This window comes from Poromitra crassiceps (genome assembly GCF_964638095.1).
Source record: "Poromitra crassiceps genome assembly, chromosome: 6".
NCBI classification, from domain to species: domain Eukaryota; kingdom Metazoa; phylum Chordata; class Actinopteri; order Beryciformes; family Melamphaidae; genus Poromitra; species Poromitra crassiceps.
The window spans coordinates 60,373,197-60,398,356 of NC_139627.1; the positions used below are offsets into that span (position 1 = coordinate 60,373,197).

The window sequence follows — 25,160 nt, forward strand, 5'->3', positions numbered from 1 at the left end:
AGAGATCTGCAGCATGCAGTAACGTAGTGTATCAGACCCAGAGAGAGATCTGCAGCATGCAGTAACGTAGTGTATCAGACCCAGAGAGAGATCTGCAGCATGCAGTAACAGTGTATCAGACCCAGAGAGAGATCTGCAGCATGCAGTAACAGTGTATCAGACCCAGAGAGAGATCTGCAGCATGCAGTAACGTAGTGTATCAGCGTAAGAACTCTCATGGGTCTGGCGTGGAGACTACACGTGGTCAGACCCAACATTTTATGTCATCACTTCCAGCGACAGAGGGTTTGAATCACAAGTCAGCAAGAAAGGTTGCAGCAAGCCTCTGATTGACTGCTGGGGTGTATAGAAGTCCAGCTCTCTGCATGCATTGGTGCATGGTTGAAAATGTACCGCCCCACGAGTTGCGTCAAGCAAATAAGGAGGTCCGTGGTTGGTCGCCCCTTCTCCCCCTCAAACAAGCTTGTTTGAGTCTCAGCTCCATGTCTGAGCTGGAGATAGTTTCTCTGCTTCATTTGACCCTTTTCCTCATCGCTTTCAGCCATATCAGAGCTGTCATATTATGTGACTGAAAACATTTCCTGCTGCTGCTTCATATTAAAAGCTTTCTGCTGACAAACTCACAGAAGGCTTTTATTGTGAAGAGCTTATAGCAAGTTAAATTATCCACCATTATCCACCATCCACTGCTTTTCCACAAGCGCGTCATCAGTTAAAGACACACCTTCAAGCACCCATGTCTGTATGGAAAAAGGTTATGAGTACATTATAATGCTCTCTCTCTCTCTTGCTGTATCTATCTGCCTGTCTGTCTCTCTCTCTCTCTGTCTGTCTCTCTCTTTCTCACTCTCAGACTGTGAGTGTAATGGTCACTCTAACCGCTGTAGCTACATTGACTTTTTGAATGTTGTGACATGTGTGAGCTGTAAGCACAACACCCGCGGACACAACTGCCAGCACTGCCGCCTCGGTTACTATAGAAACGCCTCGGTAACGCTCGACGACGAGAACGCCTGTACTGGTCAGTATGGAGACTACACACACACACACACACACACACACACACACATGCTGGCTGATGGTGCGGGCTTATATATTGTGTTATATATTTGTGATTGGTCAGGTTATCTGTCACTGCAGCTGTCAAATGATTTGACTGTACTTTATGTTGAACAATATTAAAGGCACCACATTTCCCAACTGCTACCACAGTGAAGTTTACACTTCACTAGCCTCAACGCGAGACTCATCAGTCACTCTTCCTTCAGAGTCTCGGATGCGCGGTCCCTATATCCACTGCAATGTCGGCTAAATAGCTGCACACGATATACTGTACATGTTATCAATCACAATAAAACTGTACCAACCTCCGAGACAATGTTGTTATCCATGGTGTGGGTGCCCTGGCACTCCTAAATAGTGCCTAGTTTCCAATACCGAGCCCTTTATTCACATGCCGGAGCCAATGCTCCAAATTGTAAACTGCAGTACACCCTCCCAACCACTGAGCTGATACATCCGGCGCTGTGGAGCACGTAAAAACCTCGTCACTAGCCTGGTCAAACCACCACATCACGTGATCGCGTGACCTCACATCCTGTTTCACTCTACATATCAGTCTGGACTTCCAGCTGCCCACTGACCGTGTGTGTGTGTGTGTGTGTGTGTGTGTGTGTGTGTGTGTGTGTATGTGTGTGTGTGTGTGTGTGTGCGTGTGCGTGCGTGCGTGCGTGCGTGTGTGTGTGTGTGTGTGTGTGTGTGTAGAGTGTGTGTGTGACAGTGTGGGCAGTGTGTCTCCTCTCTGCAGTGTCTCTGGCTCCTGTCAGTGTAAAGAGCGACGCTCCGGGAGACGCTGCGATGCCTGCAAGCCCGGATACAACATGAGGGGCGGAGCCTGTGAGGGTGAGGGGGCGGAGCCTATGAGGGGGATGGGGCAGAGCCTGTGTGGGGAGGGAGGGCGGAACCTGTGAGGGTGATAAGGGGGCGGAGCCTGTGAGGAGGGGGAGGAGCCTGTGATGATGAGGGGGCAGGGCCTGTGATGGGGAGGAGTGGGAGGGGTGGAGCCTGTGAGGGTGAGGAGGGGGCAGCTCTGTGTATCAGGACAGGAGTGAGCCAGAAACCTTTAAAATAGGGTGCCGCGTCTATGTGCCGACAGGTCGCAATGCCGATAGCCCACAAGCAGAACCAGCTGAGCGAGGCGGCGTGCAGTGTGTCGGTGGAGCTAACCTCTCCCAGCCCCCACGCCAAACCTAACCTCCCCCCATGCCTAAACCTAACCTCCCCCAGACCCTAACCCAAAACCTAACCTCTCCCACCCCCCACGCCTAAACCTAAGGTCGGCATAGCGGGTGGTCGGCATAGCGGGTGGACCCCTAAAATAGACAAGAGGCCATTTACACCTGGCACTAACATGTGTTATCCGATTGCAATCTGATCACAGGAAACCCATGTTAGTGCCAGGTGTAAATGAATCTGATCACAGGAAACCCATGTTAGTGCCAGGTGTAAATGAATCTGATCACAGGAAACCCATGTTAGTGCCAGGTGTAAATGAATCTGATCACAGGAAACCCATGTTAGTGCCAGGTGTAAATTAATCTGATCACAGGAAACCCATGTTAGTGCCAGGTGTAAATGAATCTGATCACAGGAAACCCATGTTAGTGCCAGCCTGCCAGGTGTAAATGGCCTCATAGAGACACCGCACTGCAGGCTCTGCCAAGAATAAGAAATGGTACTCTGCCGGTCTCCTAAATAGGAGTGGTCACCTCTCCCCTTGAAGTGTTGTGGGAGAGAGAGAGCCTGGTGACGCGAGGTTAGTGCAGACCTAGCAAGCTAACTTGAGCTAGAGATCTTGAGTTCCCAAACTCCACACAGACCACACATATAAACACAAAGCTGCCCCTTGTTAGCTCACTCTAGCTGTAACTAAGATATTCGATTAAAAAAATAGTTTTTCCAACCACAGATTTAGCTACTACATCAATTAACTTCAGATGTAGGTTTAGCTTATCGCTCCCTGCTAACGTGAGCTCCTGTTGCCAAATCTCGCGACAGTGTGTTGCTGAGAGAGACAGGATTTGAACAAATTTAAATGTCTCCTGATCTGTCTGAAAAATGCCATTTTGGTGTCAGAATGTTCAGAAGATATGTGGCTTGCGGTAAATGGGCACAATACTTACTCTGATGACTATGGAGGCAAAATAATCTGTCATAATCTAACATCACGTTCACTCCTCCCATAGACTCAGGACCTGCTGCTAGTCTCCTAAGTGGGCGTGGCCATGGGTGGAAACCTAGGTGGCACAGATACAGGAAGTGACTGGAAGTTAGGTTGTCTCTATCTATACTAAAGGCTCTATTTGTAAGATTCAGCACTACTAGATGCCCACAAAAGACTATTATATATCTAGCAAGACATGCAAGTCATTGTGATGCGAGCACTGAAAGAAGCCACGCCCCGTCTCTGTGTTATGAAGACATGGCTTGTTGATAACGTCAAAATGTAAACATGAACAGTCTATGAAAGACTTCCCATGGCACCGTAAACACTCGCATTGCTCTGGTATAGCGTCTGCTATCTACACTATGCAACCCCAGAAACTCTTCTTCCATCAAGACATGCATAGCAAGCCACACCAACGTGTTGGGCCACACAGCCAAAATAGCGCATTGAAATCACAGACCAGAAAATACACAGTGCCAAACAGCGATACAGAGACTAACCTTATTTCCACAGCCATGGGCGCTTTATTTCCTCAGTCACAGTCATGGCTTTATCCAGTATTATGCTCTGAGTGAGCGTCAGAACATGCTAACTGGCTAGCCAAGGCTAACCTGCAGACATGTGACATGTGACAAGTCACTCCCCTCCTGGTTTGCAGTTGTTACTCCTTTATGATCTTTTACTGCTGGGTTTCCAACGTATTTCTGCAGTACTTCTTCTTTACAAAAGCCCCCCTCACTGCTGCCACGGCAGTGCAGCAGTACCACAGCAAAGTGGCTGAACGAAATGAGAAACAGACTGTATATCCGCAGTCTGTCTCACGCAGGCGCAGAATGTACGTGTTCATTGACCGTCGGCTGTTGTATTTGCGGAAATTGCGGTGTGTTCAGGTGCAACCCCCCCCCCCCCCCCCCCCCGACACAGGTGTCAGGAAAAGTCAGGAAAGTCACAATCTCCTCCTCTCCTCTCTCCTAGTGAATTTCTGCGATGAGGAAAGTTTGTTTTGTCAGAATGGAGGAACCTGCATCGACTTCCAGCGCTGCGTCTGTCCAGACGATGCCACAGGTAAACAAGTCAAAGGGGAGAGGTCAGGGCTGTATTGGAAACTGCATACTAACTGTACTAGCACTAGCAGTACGTACTGATTTGGCTAAAACGTGGGATGTATGCAGTATTAGGGCTGGGTTCAAAAAATAGATTCTCCGATTTTTAATCGATTTTTATTTTAATCCTCGATTATCGATTCATATGTCCAGAGATCGATTTTTTTTTATAAAAAAAAAAAAAAAAAAAACAGGCTAAAATATTATGCTGTGTGTGGTAGTTGAAACATAGTTTCAAGTTGACGTTTATTTATGTTTGTAGTTGAAACAAAAACATAAATACTGTAGGCTACATGAATGGAAATGTTTGATCATTAATATCTACTTTTAGAAATTATATAGGCTGAAATCAAATCACTGTGCATAATTGTGAAAGTGTCTTTATTGACAGATGAAAAGGCTGTTATTTACCCTTTGTCACCACCTGGTGAGTAAATATATGTGTAACTAAAACCATTAAAATTGACAACAGGTCTGCAACTTTTTTTCCCCGTGTATCTACTTGGCTGGTTGGGAACCCCTGTGTTACATAACTGGACATGTAATTCAGGGTACAGATCAAAAAACATTTTGAAACATATTGAAATCGATCGAATCGGAATCGAATCGAATCGAAATTAATCGATTCGCAACCTTGTGAATCGGAATCAAATCGATTCTTGAAATTTGAACCAATACCCAGCTCTATGCAGTATGCAAACAAAAGCAAAATCTCCAGTATGACCAGTCTACCTCACCTGTCCCACAATGCAAAGCGCCAGCACGGTGACAATAACCGCCCGCTTACTGTAGCGACAAAATGGCGTCAGATAGGCTTTAACCATCCCTCAGGTAAATGTTCATCTTTGGGTCCCTTGGTTGGACCCCTTGGTTGATAAGGAAACATAGCATGCACCCCTCCGATTTAAAATTAAATTGTGTTGCATTTTAAGCATGGCCTAAAATAACATTTATAATCAGCGCACAGCAGGATATCAGGATTTACACTTATTTGTATTAATAGATTACATTAAAAAAGCAAGGAGTGAACAATGTGTTGAGTTTACTCAATATCATTATGTTTGTCTAAAATACATTTTTTATTTTTCACAAACTACTTGACAAAAATTGACGGACCTCCTGGGGTCCCTGTTGAAGACCGCTGTTTGAGATAATACGCAGTAGCGGTGGTTAGCCATTAGCCATGCTATTGTTTAATTCTGCTTACTAAACAACCAGCTATGCCTGACCTAGCATAGCCTACTGCTAATTAAATCAATTTAACAGTTTCATACTCCATACTACTATGAGAAGCTGTCTTCAGTGTATAGTACATATACAGTACTGCATACTGAATACTCATGGCATAGTGCATTGGACAGGTGGTATGTAGTATGCGTTTTGAATACAGCCTGTCATATTCTGTGTCTCAGGTCCTTTGTGTCAGCGGAGGATCTGTCCGGACGGTTGCCCTGACCAGGACTCAGACCCCACCTCCACGCCTCAGGACTCCGCCTCCACACTGCTGACCTTTCAACTTTACCCTCTGACGATGCTGAGCCTGCTGACCTATGCCCTCTGCTGACCACGCCCACACTGATGACATGTTGGTCAACATTTTGACATCAGTATCTACTACAGGACTATTCTCCTTGATGACTGTTCAGTGTTTTGCAAGTTTATGGCAAGTTCGTTTTTACATTTGAACTCATCCATACCCGCGGAAGCGCACAAGCAACTGAGCAGGAAATGGATTTCACCACTGTGTGAGTGTAGCTAAATTACAACGGTGTAGCTAGCAAGTTTGGTAGTCCCAGTTGATTAGCTTGCTAACTCAGAAAAAAACACAATTGTCTCAGCAACTGAGCTGGGGAGCAGGAAACAGATTTCACCACTGAAATCAGTGTGAGTTGTAGCTACATGTTAGCATGTAGCATGTTAGCTAGCTCGTGTCTGAGTTACTCAGTGCCATTTTGGGAAATTATGACATGGTGCATAGAGGTAGAAGCCCCAGCTAGCCTACACACACACACACACACACACACACACACACACACACACACACACACACACACACACACACACACACACACACACACACACACACACACACCTGCCTAGGTGCCAATGCTGCACCCATGTGCAGTTTCAGATTGATCGGCCAACCTGTTGGGGATAAAAATTGATGCAGACAGACAGATTTTTGTAAAATTGATGTTTTTGTTGTTTTTATTATTTGTGTAGGTGATTGTTGTTAATATGATTTTTATTATGTTTCATATTACATTGCATAAAAATGTTCCTCTTTATACGGTGTTGTCATGTCTGTTCTCAATTAAACTTGACTTGACTTAGTAACCAAATTGTTCAATATTTTATTATTATTATGATTATTATGATGATGATTATTATTGTGCTTTATTCTGTCAATAAGGAGGATGACACAGAAATGGTAATGGTAATGTGAAGATACTCATGAAGTAATGATGCATCCCCCCCTTCCCAGTGTACACTAGACTCTAGTCTACACTGGGAAGGCTTTAACTGCGGCGTCTGCCTCAATGTGTAGTACTGGAGTCCACATCAAGAGGGCAGCAACTACGCCTACGGCCAAGGCAAAGAAGAAGAAGACGCTGTGCCACCATCTCCCTCTATGTTTAGACACAGACTGTCAAAGTTTAGACACAACTAACAAATATAGGCTGGGCAGCCAATGCCATCATCAATCGGCATATAGGGAGGCAACTTAAAATGTTTGTTAAAAAAGTGAATAATTTATATTTTTCCATGCCATTTTTTTTTTTTACTTTTTCTGTTTTTCTTATTGGAAAGTCAAGTTAGGTTATTTATTTGTCGGCTTCAAATCCTCTTATTTCACTCAATGGCCTTTGGTTGACACCAAAGGTCAATTGGCCTTGCCCCTAAAATGATGAAATTCCTTCAGCCTGCAGACTCAACTTTGATGACTTGGGGACTCAACTCGGACTCTCAGACTTGGACTCGAACACTGGGGACTGGGAATCAACTCGTACTCGAGATATAGTGACGTGATTACAACACTGCTCTGAGTCAAAGTGCTCTGCTTTCTCCAATGCAAGCCATTTGAAATGAGACTACTAGCTAATGGCTGGAGAAACTTCCACTAGTCTTGTTCTATTCATGTGTCAGTCGTTTGTCAGTAGTGTCAGCAGTTCTATTCATGTGTCAGTCGTTTGTCAGTAGTGTCAGCAGTTCTATTCATGTGTCAGTCGTTTGTCCGTAGTGTCAGCAGTTCTATTCATGTGTCAGTAGTTTGTCAGTAGTGTCAGCAGTTCTATTCATGTGTCAGTAGTTTGGGAAACAAATGCAGGTCTATGACATGTCGTTGGAAGAGACTGAAGGACAAGAACATCTTCAGAGAAGACGGGCTTCGCCACATGAGGGAAACCAGTGCTGCACTGTAGAGTGAGTAAACTGCCCTCATGCACTGAAAGGCTGTCATCGTGTGGACAAATATGGTTACTGCAGCTAGTTCCCCTCTCATGTATGAGACCAGTGGGCAAATATGGGGCTCTTTCATTGAATCTAACCAGGAAATTGCTTTCTTTCCAAAAGCCGGGGGTGGGGGAGGTAGGTGCGGGGTGGGGCTGGGGGTAGGAGGTGCGGGGTGGGGCTGGGGGTGGGAGGTGCGGGGTGGGGTGACATGCGACTCCAAAAATAAAGTGCTTAACATTTGAGTGAATGGGGAAATTACCTGACTTCTCTTGTGGGCTATGTCTTAAATAAACACTTTCCAAATGAGTTTATGGTCTGAATCAACAATTTAAAGTATTTACATTACATGCTCTAATGTCCTCCCTTTTCTAAATAGTAATCAGATGGGTAGACACAATCACCAATGCTGCATGCGCTTCTTCTTAGAAATGTCCCATGGAAAGAATCACTTAGCAGTGACATCATCCTCTTACAACTGGCACGCATTGTATAATCTGATGAAGCAATTAAAATTACCTGATGGACAGTTTTTAAAATATCCTATTTTACTCATGCTACAGTAAATTGCATAGGTGTGTGTGTGTGTGTGTGTGTGTGTGTGTGTGTGTGTGTGTGTGTGTGTGTGTGTGTGTGTGTGTGTGTGTGGAGCAGAGGAAATTCGAGGAGATAAGATGAGTGGTGGTGTACATTTACTTGACAAGCTATGTTACTGAGTATAGAAGACTGTAAAAACAGTATACAATGATTGTTGTGTACAATATATATATATTTATACCATGGTCTGGGTGAATACTCGATTCTGATTGGCTGCAGGGTGTCCATTAAAAAGTGATAATGTACAGTTGGTAAAGTCGTTCAGGCAAATGGTCTGAACGATGGTCATTTAAATAGACAGTTTTACTCCCGTTTGACGCATATCGTCATAAACTGTTCCCTAAGGAACGATCAGACTGCATTTCTCCCCCTCGCTCTTTTCACTAGTTACAGGCAGCCATTTTTGCCTGTCGGGTCAGTGAGAGACACAACTCTCATCTGGAAAGTCTCGCGGGACTTTCCACAGGTCCACAGGTAAACAGGTTTTTTTAACTTCCTGAAAAGTTGCTGTTTTGGAGATTCGAGGTCCTGGAACGACAGCGACGATATATATATATATATATATATATATATATATATATATATGTAAACGTCCAATCGTTCCCTCCGCTCCTCCACCTGCACAGCTCGCCTTGCCCCTCCATCACTGCGTGGCCCAGGGGGTCGCTTGGCCCCTTCGCGCATTTTTTCCTCCCTGGCTCCTCAATCGTGGAATGAGCTCCCCCCCTCTGTTATGCTGGCCAAAACGCCATTTTCCGCCGGAGACTAAAAACCCACCTTTTCGGGGCTACACCTGGGCCCCTCCGAAAATTGATTTGTTGTATTCTATGCTCCTGTTTCTGGTTTATTGTTGTATTTTTCTGTGCAATGCTGTAATATGTTGTAAGTCGCTTTGGATAAAGGCGTCTGCTAAATGCAATAAAGTAAAGTAAAGTAAAGTATATATATAATATGTACACAGTCTTGGAGTGGCTGCGGCCCTAATTTCACTGCTCATTACTACTGTGATGTAGGGATGTAAGGATAACCAGTGTTAATGATAACCGTGATAAAATTCAGTTTAAAATTTTCATTATCATTAAAACCGTGCTTTGAAAAACATGGTAAATACTGTCCATCATCAACCAAAGTTGGCAACCGTCTCCCAGATGCAAACGTGCAGCCTTGGAGAAATTATTTCAGTGAGTGTATCAAACCTTTTTGGATCTGAGTTTTTACTATAAAACGTAAAATGATTTCAGTGAGTCTCTCAGTACTTTTTGAAAATTTTCAACAATTTCTTTACGAATACTGATAATACAATAACCGTGATAATTTTGGTCACGATAAAATCTATCACAGTGTGATGCTGTATGTGACAATAAAAACTTGAACCTTGAACACCGGTGCGAGAAAGAGATTCACACCGCTATTGAGAGAGGGGAGCCCGGTCGCGCATTCGTTTTGCACAGGTTGCACTGGTTGTCTGTGTATGGAGGTCAGGAGCAAATCTACCATCTGAAATTTACATGGTGTCAAGAGTTTAGGAACTGGATTACTAATTCCTGAGGACAAGTGACTTGTGTACGTGTTGTCAGTGCCTATGTCGCAGCCGTATCACCAAAATACACTATTCACGCTGCTGGACCAGTTCTAGGTTCTACAGGAGTGGGAACAAGTAACATTTATATAAAATCACACCACAGACCAGATACTTTAAATGCAAAAGCCGGCAACTTTAGTAAAAGGTAGGTAGACAAAGACAATACAATAAACATTTAACATTCAGATGAAAAGAAAATCCTGCAGCTATCAAAAAGGTAAGTAGGTACAAGGTAAGTAGAGCTCACTTCCCCTTATTTTAGGCTCTTTTCTTGTTTTAGTCCAAGTCTAGTTTAGATCATTTATCCAGGTTGGATGAACTTAGTTTAGATAGTGTTTATTTTAGATTAGACCGGTCTGTAAACAACTATCTTATTTTAGTGTAATAGATTGTATCTATTTTGGTTTTCACTATTTTCTTGAGTTAACTCTTTTTTCTTTCTCCCCTTCTTTCACAGGTAAGAAAGTATTTAAACCATCTCCAAGTCAAACTAAATTGTAAGTGAACAGTATTATACTTCACAATCACAATGATGACAATTGTAAAACAGTAAATAACAAAATAAAGAAAATGTATCTCTTCCAATGGGACTTAAGCCCTCAAGTTCAGTTCTGGGGTTTGACCGATGTCTTCCGGAATAGATTTATATCTCAGTTCAATTCAAGTGGACCGATATCTTCAGGAATACTTAGGTTTATATTTCAGTTCAGTTCAAGCTCAGAAATCCAAAAGGTTATAATGAGATCCAACAGTCCTACCGCTCTGGCAGTGAGATTCCAACAGTCCCACGGTACTCAGCGGATCCTCTGGCACGATGGAGTTGTTCAGAAACGTGGTTCGTTGGGTAGGCTCGCCATCTCGTGTGTGCGTGTGTATGCTGTTCTCCTCGCACAACATGGAATCTTCTCCAATCTATGTAGACTTTCCAGGAGGAACAAAAAACCTGACCTGTACAACAGGTCACAAAGAAAATAAATACTCTACTATAAATAAACCAAATCACTTTTATCACTACTGAATCCCAAAGTTACTGCTATATTGAAAGGCTGAAAATGGCGACGGAGCGGCAGCTTCAATTAATCCAGCTTCGTCTCCCACATGAAATTAAACTTAACTCCCCACTAATACAGTGTACATTCACGCTCTGTTCCCTTAGTAAATCAAAATATTGACTACTAAACAGTTTGTGTTCACAAAATGACGTTAGTAGTTCGACCATTAAAGTGATATCAAGTGCAAATTAACGTTAGGGTCAAGTGAAGTACAACCGAAAAAAACGTGTAGGCCTACAATGAAAACTCACCAAAACCGCTGTGGTTAAACCACATATAGTCTTCAAGGATTCCCAAACGGGTAGGTATGGTTTTAATGTCTTCAATCAACAATTTCAACAGTATTTTGTTCATACATGTGTCTGTTGGTCTGTCTGCTTTTCTCTTCCTCTTTCAGCTGCATTATAACCTTGCTTGCAAGATGGATAACCTCGCGAGATCAAAAGAGATTCTCTCGACGTATCCATCTTGTCATGCACAGGCAGTTAAGATGATTGGTCGAACCATGCCGGCCCGACGAATCAGCGGCAGCCGTAGGCGGGCTCAGGCTCGTCTGGGCAAGTAGTGGGTACATGGTCTTTGTAGTTCTTTTCACTCGTCAACATGGCTGCCGCCGCGGAAGTGACAGGCAGTCTGAATGAAATTGAATGTAACGTTCCCAATTCTATGTATTAAATTCTAAAAAACGACCCTCAACATTTGGGAAGGCTAAGCCACACAACTAGTTCGTTATAATCTAACTAAATGAAGTCTTAGACTATTTTCAATAATGAAGACTACTTAACAGCAACGCCCAATCTCGTCATATCACAGTGCACGCCCCCTTTCTTTGAGGTCGTATAACCTATTCATTGTTAGGCTCGCCCCCTTTCTCTGATGCTGTCCCCTCACCCATTCACAGTTTACCACACATGTGGCAATAACCAATCAGCCCAAGGTATTCCTCTCCAGCTGATCCCAATCACCTAATCAGCGTAGTATATCAGGGTCCATGTTTACTCTGTTTGCTATGTGCTGTGTATGTGTCATTCTCAGTTGCTGATCATCATCGCTGAAGCAGTTGTTTTGCTCTTACCGGCTTCGCTGTAGTCGCTGTCTGATCGTCCTCATGTTCTGGTTGTTTTGCTCGTCGTCAATCTTTTCCTTGCTAAGGAATATCTCTCCATTCATGGAGTAAATCGGTTCAAGCAAAGCGGCCATTTCCCTCCAGCCAGGAGTCCGTCTCAAGTCAACAACAGACTTCAGACTGTCAATCAGTGACCAAACATTTTGTTCAGCAAGCAGCAATGCATGGAGGCTCATTATTCTTCATCGGACGGGTGTTCAGGCGTCCAAGCATGGCTTCCGCACCATGATCATCGCGTCCCCAGGCTTCTCCAGGCAAGCAGGCAGCACCAGGCCGTCCCATTCCACTTCGCCTGTGGTCAATTGTACTACAGGCGCGGATCCCTCTGCTATCACCAGGCAGTTAAGTCTTTACTTAAACCGTAAATAAACGGGAGTTTGTGCGAGTTGAAAGATGTCATATCGCTGCCTGATGACGATGACGTCATCACCGCTCATTGTACATTTAATTCACAATTGATTCACGTTGTTGAGATCATGTGATATATGGTAAAAAATCACGCAATGGGTTATTCAAAACACCCCTGGCTCATGGAGCATGTCTGAGCAGCATTTTAGAAAGAGTGTTTACTGTATAACCTTCAGACCTACCTAAGTCAGACGGCCCAGGGAATGTTGACGTTTTTCCGTGTCAAGCTACCCAGTCTTAACAGACCACTTTCTGTTCTTAACGAATTTCAAAGTAAAATGCCTTTGAGGTTTGTTTTAACCATAAATAATACCAAAGCTAAAATAATTAATACAGTGTCATGCTAGTCATGTAACAAGAGGCTGCCAATCCCATCGTTACATGTTGGCCAACATATATCACTGCGAGTTGCATCTAGCAGTCTATGGTGCATTTGCAAGGCGGTGAAACCATTGTATTTCTTTTATTTGTTTATTAACCAATTTCTTTATATCTCATGCATTAAGCATTACATTTCAGCTCTATAGGGTTGCCGCCAGAATGAACCGTTTGCCCCATGGATCTTTCGGTGTGTCCAGAGTGCCCGAGATGCTATGGCACTTAAGCATCAGTGCTTCTCCAGGCCGGGTCCCGTCAATCACCGTGAATCTGCCCAGACTTCCCCATGGTCTGGCCTCAGCTGCACCAGCAGGGCTATGAGCAGTCCGTAGTAGCAAACGGGCGTTTGTTGGGGGAAAAAGATGGTCGTTATCTGATGACATCATCACCGGCCATCACCGTATCTTTTTCATTCAAATAGCTACTAATAAGGCTTGCATTCCCATGAATTATCGGCTTGTTATTTTTGAAATAATTGTCCCTGAAAGGGCTGAAAGTGTTGAAGCTATTATCAATTCTGTCTGCCTCGCCAGCTAGCTATCCTGTCCTGTCCATGTGTCATTGTTTATTTTCAGCTCATCAATCTCATCATGTGATGACTGCTGACCCATACAGCATTGCTGGCTAAGCCCAAAATCATCATTGTTCTCATCACCAGTCATGGTTTGGCTAAGCTGGAAATCTTAAAAAAGCTTCTGATTTAAGCTGTAATCAGTCAGTTTGTTGATGTTGACTATGCCAAAATCAAGTCATTGTGTTGTCTAACTGAAAATCAAATTCATTGTGACCAATCAGCTGAATTCAAAGTCGTTGTTGATTATCCACTGCCATTCCTTTAAACCATTGCTGGCTATGCTCATGCAGGTCATTTGACCTTTTATCCACTGCCGTTCAAAGCCCTGCTAATGCAGGTCGTTGCTGATCTGGGTCAACTCAGTACTGACCTTAAATACAGGTCTTTGCTGACCTTCTATCTATTGCTGTCCAAAGCCCCAACAGCTGTCTAAAAAATGGACCGGGGGTCGAACCCTGGACCTTTTGTCGTGAGGCGGCACGGCTCACCACTTATCCACTGTGCTGTCCGTGTTGTGCATTTTATTTCTGCCTACTTGTTCAGGTATATTTTCCTTGCTTTATGAAGGTTCATTGCACTGGGTAATCTTGGCTGTCTCTCCTGCTAGTGATCCAGTCAAGGCATCATATCATTGTTTCAGCTCATCAACTCATCATCTGATCAATGCGGTCACTCCAATCCGGACCATACAGCATTGCTGGCTAAGCTCAAAAATCATTGTCATCATTGTAATGTCATGATTTGGCTAAATCCGACAGTCATAGTTGGTGGGCTAAGATGGAAATCATATAGCCATTGTTGGTGGCTAAACTGGGAATCAAATTATTCGTCACTGTTTAAGCTGAAATCATAGTCATTGTTGTTGACTAATCCGAAATCAAGTATCATGGTTTGGCTAAATCCGACAGTCTAGTTGGTGGGCTAAGATGGAAATCATATAGCCATTGTTGGTGGCTAAACTGGGAATCAAATTATTCGTCACTGTTTAAGCTGAAATCATAGTCATTGTTGTTGACTATGACTAATCCGAAATCAAGTATCCTCGTTCTAAGCAAAAAATCAAACATTGCAATCAAGATGAATTCAAAACCACTGTGACAGAATCCTTCAGAAGGAGGTGTCGGGATACACTCCCTGGGACCCTCATTCCTATGGGTTATTTCTTGTTTATTTTTAGTTTCAGTCGCATTTTTGTTTTTATTTTTGTGAATCATCTATTATAATTGTTCCATGTCTTAGATCTTATGGTAGGCGGCTTTACATTATGGCTCCCCTACCCAGGTTAGACCCGGGTGCCAGCCAGGTGTGTTCATCTATACTATAATTATCATGGTCATTGCTTGAGGAACTGCCAAACTCGATGAAGAGGGTGTTTGGTGCAAATCGCAAACCTGTGTCAATTTTAAAGTAATTGAGAGCACTGTCCTGATCTTTTTGTCTTAAGATCAAACTGATCCTGATCCTTCGCCCATTTATGGCAAGCCGATGCTGTCGGTCCCCTTGCCATAGCCATTCATTGCAAGCAGGTCCTGCCCCCTCCCTTGCCATTGCTGGCTATCTCAAGTTTTAAATTCTCCAGTCATTGCCAACCATTGCGGGCTAAGCCCAAATATATCGGATTATTGCCCATTAAGCCCTGCAGACAAGTATTCTAGCCATTCTTTTAGGATTGGTGCAGCCACAACGGCTGCCACACAAGGGGTGTCTTCGGCCTCCCTACATCAACTAGGACGCTGGTCATCCTCAGCCTATGCTTCCTACGTCCATCCAGAGCTAGATGCCATTCTGTCAGCTCAAAGGTCCCTCCTTCCCTAATTGGAGGTAAGTCATTAATGCATATCTTGGTGGTAGTTCACACTCAGTCCCTTTGCAATGTCATGCCCCATTACCCCATTTACCCTGTTTTGCTATTGTGCTACCGTTTGGCCGAGGTCAGGCCCGGGATAAGTCACAATATGAATATAAAGTACAGTCAGATGGCTGAGGTCAAGCCCGGGATAAGTCACAGTATGAATGTAAAGTGCTTTCGGTTGGCTGTTGGTCAAGCCCGTTATAAGTCACAAGTGCTTTCGGTTGGCTGTTGGTCAAGCCCGTTATAAGTCACAGTAAGAATATACAGTGCTTTCGGTTGGCAGGTCAAGCCCGTTATAAGTCACAGTATGAATGTAAAGTGCTTTCGGTTGGCTGTTGGTCAAGCCCGTTATAAGTCTCAGTAAGAATATAAAGTGCTTTCGGTTGGCAGGTCAAGCCCGTTATAAGTCACATTATGAATGTAAATGTAAAGTGCAACCGGAGGCCGAAGTCGATCCCAGAATAAGTCTCAGTATGAATGTAATGTGCTTTCGGATGGCTGTTGGTCAAGCCCGTTATAAGTCACAGTATGAGTATACAGTGCTTTCGGTTGGCAGGTCGAGCCCGTTATAAGTCACAGCATGAATGTAAAGTGCTTTCGGATGGCTGTTGGTCAAGCCCGTTATAAGTCACAGTATGAGTATACAGTGCTTTCGGTTGGCAGGTCGAGCCCGTTATAAGTCACAGCATGAATGTAAAGTGCTTTCGGTTGGCAGGTCGAGCCCGTTATAAGTCACAGTATGAATGTAAAGTGCTTTCGGATGGCTGTTGGTCAAGCCGTTATAAGTCACAGTATGAATATACAGTGCTTTCGGTTGGCAGGTCGAGCCCGTTATAAGTCACAGTATGAATGTAAAGTGCTTTCGGTTGGCTGTTGGTCAAGCCCGTTATAAGTCACAGTATTTGCTTGAATTTGGCGAGCTCCATGATCCCCTCCAGGCATCTCATTTGTCCCATTTTCTCTATATTCCTTTTGGGGTTCTCTATCTTATAAATCACAGACGTCCTCCTCTCGGCTCAGAGGAGCGTCATCATACCATGGAGTCATTCGCCAAATTTAAGTGTTTGTTCTATCATTAAAGTTTACTTCATCTACCAGTGTTATCTGATCCGATCAAGTGGCTTCACTATCGGCCCATGTTCTCTCCATTAATGAAATGTATTAACTGTAATTGTCCCGCAGAGTCTTGAGGTCCTCCAAAATGTTTACCCCTTGACCGTGAATCGGTAAGTCAATGCATATACGATGGTGGTGGTTCTTTATCTCGATCCCGCATTACAAATTAATGTCCCACGTTTAAGCTTACACCTGGTTTCACCTGTTGACCATGTCTGTTGCTGGCTCGCTCTGTGCCTTATCAGTAGCCTGTCCATTCCTTCACCTGCATAGTTGGCCTACATCTCCCAGCATGCATGCATAGCTGGCCTACATCTTCCAGCATGCATTGTGTCCCTCATAGTAAATAACCCCGCATAGCTGGCCCATGTCCCAGCATGCATTTTGTCCCTCTTAGTAAATTTCCCCCTCATAGTAAATAACCCTGCATAGCTGGCCCGTGTCCCAGCATGCATTTTGCCCCTCATAGTGAATAACCCTGCATAGCTGGCCCATGTCCCAGCATGCATTCTGTCCCTCATAATAAATAACCCGCATAGCTGGCCCATGTCCCAGCATGCATTTTGCCCCTCATAGTGAATAACCCGCATAGCTGGCCTTCATCTACCAGCATGCATTTTGCCCTCATAGCCTACATTTATTTATATTTTGGTGAGCTCCATGATCCCCTGATAAAGTTAAATTGCCATTTATCCAATTTAACTTTATTTCCTTTTGGGGATTTCCTATCCTATTCTTCACTGACGACGCCCTCTCATCATCTCAGGAGAGCGTCATCATATCATGGAGTCATACGCCAAAATTAATATGTTGTCTCATTAAAGCTTGTTATACTTTCTACTAGTCTCTCATTATTGAAATGAAGTCTTAGACTATTTTCAATAATGAAGACTACTTAACAGCAACGCCCAATCTCGTCATATCACAGTGCACGCCCCCTTTCTTTGAGGTCGTATAACCTATTCATTGTTAGGCTGGCCCCCTTTCTCTGATGCTGTCCCCTCACCCATTCACAGTTTACCACACATGTGGCAATAACCAATCAGCCCAAGGTATTCCTCTCCAGCTGATCCCAATCACCTAATCAGCGTAGTATATCAGGGTCCATGTTTACTCTGTTTGCTATGTGCTGTGTATGTGTCATTCTCAGTTGCTGATCATCATCGCTGAAGCAGTTGTTTTGCCCCACCTCCTCCCCTGACACCACCATCGGTCATGACTCCTGATAGAAGAATTCCCTATGGGGGATTTCCTATCCTATTCTTCACTGACGACGCCCTCTCATCATCTCAGGAGAGCGTCATCATATCATGGAGTCATACGCCAAAATTAATATGTTGTCTCATTAAAGCTTGTTATACTTTCTACTAGTCTCTCATTATTGAAATGCTTCGAAGGTGACTTTACGACCGTGAGGACTCAATCAATGAATACCATGGAGATCAGCACAGGCACCTCGGCGATCTGATTGGTTGAAGTTAACACCCACCAGCGGTGATAGACAGATGGGTCATCCAATCACCTGCCAAGTAGCTTGGAAAAAGTGCCCGCCTCCGTCAGCGGGTCTGGTTACTGCATTCCCAGATCGACTGGTTTAGTGAAACTATGTGGAGCTATACCGTCCATCTGGCAGCGTCAGGTTAGCTGCATTCTGCTCTGCTGGTCAATGCGAGGTGCTGACTGTGCTGAGCTAGGCGCATAGTGTGACGTCAGTCGACTATCTTAAAGGGACAGCGTCACCACTACTTCCCACAACATTAACTATTCATATTAAACTATTATCAGATCATTTTTAACAGACTCTTAATGAATTCAATGTGTAACGAGATGCTGAGTTACGACAGTGCCGCAAGGCATTATGGGTATTGCCGTAGACGCCGAGGAGGGCAGAAGACAGGGCATGTCTGGGCATGTCTGGGAGGAGGGCAGGAGACAGGGCATGTCTGGGAGGAGGGCAGGAGACAGGGCATGTCTGGGCATGTCTGGGAGGAAGGCACGAGACAGGGCATGTCTGGGAGGAGGGCAGGAGACAGGGCATGTCTGGGCATGTCTGGGAGGAGGGCAGGAGACCGGGCATGTCTGGTACGTCAGTTACGTCGCTCCGAGCATGCTTTGCACTGTTGTCATCTTCCTGGATGTCTTGCAACTGGCAACTAAAGTACAGATGTCTGTCTCATCTTTATAGCACAACACCACAAACCCAAACTGCCACTGTGAAATAATAATTACTCTGTTCTATTGTCATGTGTTACAGATAACACAAACCACACAGTGAACAGTCCTACAATAAATATTTCAACTGAATGAGAGAAGTTGCTGCGTTTTCTCGAGTAGGAAAATTAGGCCAGTTGTGCACATAACTGTCTACATGTTTACGTCGGTGTTTTTGTGTTTTTGCTGAGCCGAAGAAAATTGTCCGCCCTGGTGGACAATAAAGTTCTATTCTATTCTCAGTGAGCCTCTGCTCTCGGCTCCTCCCACCACGCGTCCTCGTCTGGCTCTGTGACTGAGACGGCTCCTTTCTCCCTCCTTCTTTAATTGCTCGCTCTCTTTAACCTTGCCGTTAGCCTCCATGTTGCTCAGTCTGGCTGGAGGCCAGCTGCTGTAGCCACTGGGTGTGAGGGGAGACAGTAAAGGGCTCTGGCTCCTACTGACCTTGTCTCTATCCTGCGACCGTGGAACACCCATATTCTACAACCCCCCTTCCTCCATCCTCTTCCCTCTCCCTCCCATCCCCCCTTCTATTTATCCATGTATCCCTGCTTACCTTCACTATATGTTTCGATCTGTTCCCTGTCGCTCGGCTGTTTAAGGTTGACTCATATTGTCAGTGTCTTTGGGTCATTGAAAAGCGCTTTATAAGTTACATGAATAATAATAATTATGATGATGATGAATGATGATAACAGCAACATTAACATTACAGCAGCAACAACAATAATAATATTTATTATTATTTGTATTATTCATGTAACTTATAAAGCACTTTTCATTTGTGGTTGGTGGTTTTATTTAAATGTGTTTTTGTGTGTGTGTGTAAAGTTGTGTTTTGACTCCTACAGAAGTATATACAGTACTGTGCTGTACACAGCATGTATAGAACGAAACTGACCTACAATCAATGGCAGTCATTGAACCTGTCAAAATAACAACTATAATTTCAAAGTAATACATGCTGTGTGGCTGTGGTTTGCCCTGTGCTATCTGTGCGACCAAACTCTGTGCGCTTGGGAAGGTGTGCTTATACTGTTAATAGGTAGGGGTAGGGGTCTGTGGCGAGTTTGTATCCATGACCCGTCGTCATGATAATCTGTCCCTGCCGCCGTGGGAATCTGGTGAATGGATACCCCCCATAATAATAATAATAATAATAATAATATAATAAACTTCATTCATATACTCCCCTCCATATCAAAGCACATGGCTGTGATATGGATGAAACAGTAATGCAGCAGATGGGGCACTGAACCTAAAATCACATGGAGTAGAAATAAAATCTGGACAAGAAGACTACGGCTCTGAACTCAGGACTACCCACATGTGCATTTTATTTATTACTAAAACATCTGATGGTCAGTGAACGATATGGATTCAGGTGTGAAAGAGACCCAAACAGAACTCCTGCAGGAGCCTCAGTTACAAAAACACACACGCCACTGGATCGTTTCTCCAAACGTCATCAACACTGACAGAACCCGGCTTGTATCTTCTGTACCTTCAGACCACGTGAACGACCAACAGAGCTAACACACAGAGTCTCCCACTGTGAACCACCTTCTGTGACGGAGACTCCCACTGTGAACCACCTAGCTCCTGACACAAGACAGACTGCTGTCAAAGAGGGGGACTGACCATAGAGAGCCAAAGTCACACCCACTTCCGAGTTAGGCATGCGCACCAAGAGATTTCATCCGCCATTTATTTTCCCGTACCCATTTTGTAAAATTATTAAGTTTTCTTATGGAAAGACTGTGTGTTTTTTGTCATACCTGACAGTTTCGACTGCTACTTCCTGCAGTCTTCCTCAGAGACGTCACGTGATGTTGTTGTGACGTGCTGTATGGCTGGTTTATGAAGGGTTGGCCATCCCACCTGGATAGGTAGGATGACCATGCCCCCTGCTGGCCGGTAGTTTATGGAGGAGGACTGTGTCCCAGGTGTGGGATAGCATGTAGGCCCCCTCATCCCGGTTCACGGGGTGCACGTTTCCGTATCTCCGTTGCTTCCCTGATCCAACGGTGGTATTTGTTGCTTTCCGATCTGATGACCTTGGCCTTCTCCCAGTCCATGATGTGATTCTCTCTTTTACAGTGATCTGAGATGGCTGATTTCAGATTCTCCTGGTCTGCTTTCTGTTTTGTTGCACGTGTGACGGTGTGTGTGTGTGTGTGTGTGTGTGTGTGTGTGTGTGTGTGTGTGTGTGTGCGCGCGCGCGCGCCGCGCTCCAGTTGTTTCCTTTTCACACTCTTTCTGGTGTTCTTTCTTGCGTCTGCCCGTTTCTCCGATGTAAGTCTTATTGCATGATAGGCATGGGATCTCGTATATTACGTCACACTTCTTGGTGGGTTCAATGCGGTCCTTGGGGTGCACCAGCATCTGGCGTAGCTTGGTGTGCGGCTTCACCGGTGTGCTTATGCGGTGTTTTCTCCTCACCCTCTGTACTCGCTCTGTGAGCCCCCTGATGTAGGGAAGGGTGACCATGCCCAGGCTTTCTGGCTTGGTTGTGTTTTTCCTCTTCGTTTCCCCTTTGTTTATGTTCTTCTGGACTGCTTCCTTTCCCTTTCTTATGGCCCAACCTGGGTAGTGACACTGGGTGAGTGCGTGTTTTATGTGTTTCTCTTCCTCCTGTCTATCTTCTGGGTCTGTGATGATGGTGGTGCGGTCGTACAGGGTTCTGACTACTGATCATTTGTGACCTTGCCATACAGCACGTCACAACAACATCACGTGACGTGAAGACTGCAGGAAGCAGCAGTCGAAACTGTCAGGTATGACAAAAAACACAGTCTTTCCATAAGAAAACTTAATAGTTAATAATAGATAGACGAAATGAACCTGTTTGGATAATTTTGTAAAATGCTTATAAAAATAGTTTTAGCCAAACCAAATGATTCAGCTATATGTAGAAACAGGAGAGACCATAGAACATCTATTTCACTGGGACCAAAACTGAATCGCTTGTTTCACCAAGTAGAACTATTTTTATAAACATTTTATGAAACTAGGAATCGAGCGCGCTATGCGCGCTCGATTCCTAGTCGCCCGCCCTGCAGCTCGCCAAGCTGCCCCTGCAGCTCGCATTCGCAGCTCGGCTGCTGTGTGGGGATGTCTACAGGAAAATAAATGGCGAATGAAATCTCGGTGCGCATGCCTAACCAGGAAGTGGGCGTGGCTTTGGCTCTCTATCCTTCTGACGGCCCATTATAGACTACCACAGATTTTTGTAGGCCAACCAAGGAAGTTAGCATCGCACTGGTTCCCTCATCTGGACGTCAATGAGATTTTTGTATGGCGATTTTGGTTAGATGCCTGAAATAAGTAACCTGGAAAACCATCCAGTCACGTGAACTCACATTCTGTTTCGGTCTGTGGGACTGCCTGGTCTGTGGGACTGCCTGGTCTCCAGGTCTGTGGGACTGCCTGGTCTGTGGGACTGCCTGGTCTCCATGTCTCCACGTTTTCAGAAATTACAAAGTGCACGGGCCAAACCTCATAGTTGACATTGTTGACATTGTTACCGGCCAATCAGAGCTGATTGGCTCAAGGAGTTGTCTGTCAAGGCAAGTGCTTCCACCCACTGAGATGACTGTGGACGGTTTGGAGTCCAGACTGATACGTAGAATGTGAGATCACCAATCAGGATGGTTTGAACCAGGCTATGAAATAAGCTCTGTGGTTAACTCAAGTTTATGAAACTGAGACGTTTGTGTTCAGCAAGATCATCTTCACAAATGAACACAATATTTATGATTTTTTAAGCATAAATGCTTAAACGCTTCAAAAATCATGAAAGTGGAGGAGATTCATTTGTGAAGATTATCTTGCTGAACACAAAGGTCTCACTTTCATAAACCTTTGTTAACACAGGCATTATTATGTCATACAAAATGCCATTGACTTCCAGACAAGGGAACCAGGGGATACTAACTCCTGGACTCATTCCTCCCAAACCAAAAAGAAAAAGGTCCCAATGCACCAAAAGCCCATTTGTTTGTCAGCCTGTTATCCCGAAAACAAACGCCAATCGCTCTGAAAATTGACACTCTCTCCCTGCAGTTAGAATCAGTCAGCTCTGCCTGCTAACGTTCAGTCAGCTCTGCTCCTAACGTTCAGTCAGCTCTGCCTCCTAACGTTCAGTCAGCTCTGCCTGCTAACGTTCAGTCAGCTCTGCTCCTAACGTTCAGTCAGCTCTGCTCCTAACGACGTTCAGTCAGCTCTGCTCCTAACGTTCAGTCAGCTCTGCCTGCTAACGTTCAGTCAGCTCTGCCTCCTAACGTTCAGTCAGCTCTGCCTCCTAACGTTCAGTCAGCTCTGCCTGCTAACGTTCAGTCAGCTCTGCCTCCTAACGTTCAGTCAGTTCTGCCTGCTAACGTTCAGTCAGCTCTGCCTCCTAACGTTCAGTCAGCTCTGCCTGCTAACGTTCAGTCAGCTCTGCCTGCTAACGTTCAGTCAGCTCTGCTCCTAACGTTCAGTCAGCTCTGCTCCTAACGTTCAGTCAGCTCTGCTCCTAACGTTCAGTCAGCTCTGCCTGCTAACGTTCAGTCAGCTCTGCTCCTAACGTTCAGTCAGCTCTGCTCCTAACGACGTTCAGTCAGCTCTGCTCCTAACGTTAAGTCAGCTCTGCCTGCTAACGTTCAGTCAGCTCTGCCTCCTAACGTTCAGTCAGCTCTGCCTCCTAACGTTCAGTCAGCTCTGCCTGCTAACGTTCAGTCAGCTCTGCCTCCTAACGTTCAGTCAGTTCTGCCTGCTAACGTTCAGTCAGCTCTGCCTCCTAACGTTCAGTCAGCTCTGCCTGCTAACGTTCAGTCAGCTCTGCCTGCTAACGTTCAGTCAGCTCTGCTCCTAACGTTCAGTCAGCTCTGCTCCTAACGTTCAGTCAGCTCTGCCTGCTAACGTTCAGTCAGCTCTGCCTCCTAACGTTCAGTCAGCTCTGCCTGCTAACGTTCAGTCAGCTCTGCCTCCTAACGTTCAGTCAGTTCTGCCTGCTAACGTTCAGTCAGCTCTGCCTCCTAACATTCAGTCAGCTCTGCCTCCTAACGTTCAGTCAGCTCTGCCTGCTAACGTTCAGTCAGCTCTGCCTCCTAACGTTCAGTCAGCTCTGCCTGCTAACGTTCAGTCAGCTCTGCCTCCTAACGTTCAGTCAGCTCTGCCTGCTAACGTTCAGTCAGCTCTGCCTCCTAACGTTCAGTCAGCTCTGCCTCCTAACGTTCAGTCAGCCTCGCCTCCTAACGTTCAGTCAGCTCTGCCTCCTAACGTTCAGTCAGCTCTGCCTGCTAACGTTCAGTCAGCTCTGCCTCCTAACGTTCAGTCAGCTCTGCCTCCTAACGTTCAGTCAGCTCTGCCCGCTAACGTTCAGTCAGCTCTGCCTCCTAACGTTCAGTCAGCTCTGCCTCCTAACGTTCAGTCAGCTCTGCCTGCTAACGTTCAGTCGGCTCTGCCTCCTAACGTTCAGTCAGCTCTGCCTCCTAACGTTCAGTCAGCTCTGCCTGCTAACGTTCACAGCCTCTTTCCCCGCGGGTGATTGGGAGCATCTGTGCATAGCCTACAGTAGCCTACTGGATATGAAGTTACTGACGTCCGCTAACTTACCAAATCCAAACCTTTCATGTGCCCATGAATAAAACACAATGAATGTTAAGCTGTCACTGCCATCGTCATATCACTGCTGCATGGAATGCAATGACGAAGCCAGGGAAGAAGAGCTTGTTAGACACAGCCAGCTTCCTCTGCTGCACCCGGGAAGGTCTATGATGTCATTCAGCATCATAAAGATCAATGTGCTTGTGTTTGTATGTAGTAACCAGGGAGACGGCTGCATCATAAAGATCAATGTCCTTGTGTTTGTATGTAGTAACCAGGGATCAGCATCATAAAGATCAATGTGCTTGTGTTTGTATGTAGTAACCAGGGAGACGGCTGCATCATAAAGATCAATGTCCTTGTGTTTGTATGTAGTAACCAGGGAGACGGCTGCATCATAAAGATCAATGTCCTTGTGTTTGTATGTAGTAACCAGGGATCAGCATCATAAAGATCAATGTGCTTGTGTTTGTATGTAGTAACGAGGGATCAGCATCATAAAGATCAATGTGCTTGTGTTTGTATGTAGTAACGAGGGATCAGCATCATAAAGATCAATGTGCTTGTGTTTGTATGTAGTAACCAGGGAGACGGCAGGAAGAGAGTGTGTGTTTTCAGAGCAATGGCCATTTGTTTTCAGGATAACGGGCTCTTGGACAAATGTGCTTTCGGTCCAGTGGGACATTTTTTGGGGCTTCGGAATAATAGAATGACAGGTGGATGACAAAGTCTGATGAGAGAGTTTTGCGTTTGTCTCACACACACACACACACACACACACAGGAGAGAGCTGCCAATACTGCGTTCAGGCTCACAGCAAAATTCTACACAGCCAGTTTGCTTAAGCCACGCCCACTTTGGTCTGTGAGTCCAGCAATTGGTTCCTGAAGAGGGCA

General features: G+C 45.0%; 1 protein-coding gene across 1 annotated transcript in view; it reads left to right on the forward strand.

Annotated features, from left to right (window-relative positions):
• LOC310778001 (netrin-G2-like) overlaps positions 1–5,893 on the forward strand; it is a gene marked incomplete at both ends in the record, with an annotated part of 48,119 nt that extends 42,226 nt beyond the window's left edge. Inside the window, 4 exons of the mRNA XM_083638322.1 lie at positions 854–1,025; positions 1,808–1,902; positions 4,202–4,291; positions 5,742–5,893. Of these exons, the coding sequence (XP_083494448.1) occupies positions 854–1,025; positions 1,808–1,902; positions 4,202–4,291; positions 5,742–5,893 (509 nt within the window). The remainder of the gene's footprint in view (positions 1–853; positions 1,026–1,807; positions 1,903–4,201; positions 4,292–5,741) is intronic.
• Positions 5,894–25,160: the final 19,267 nt, after the last annotated feature.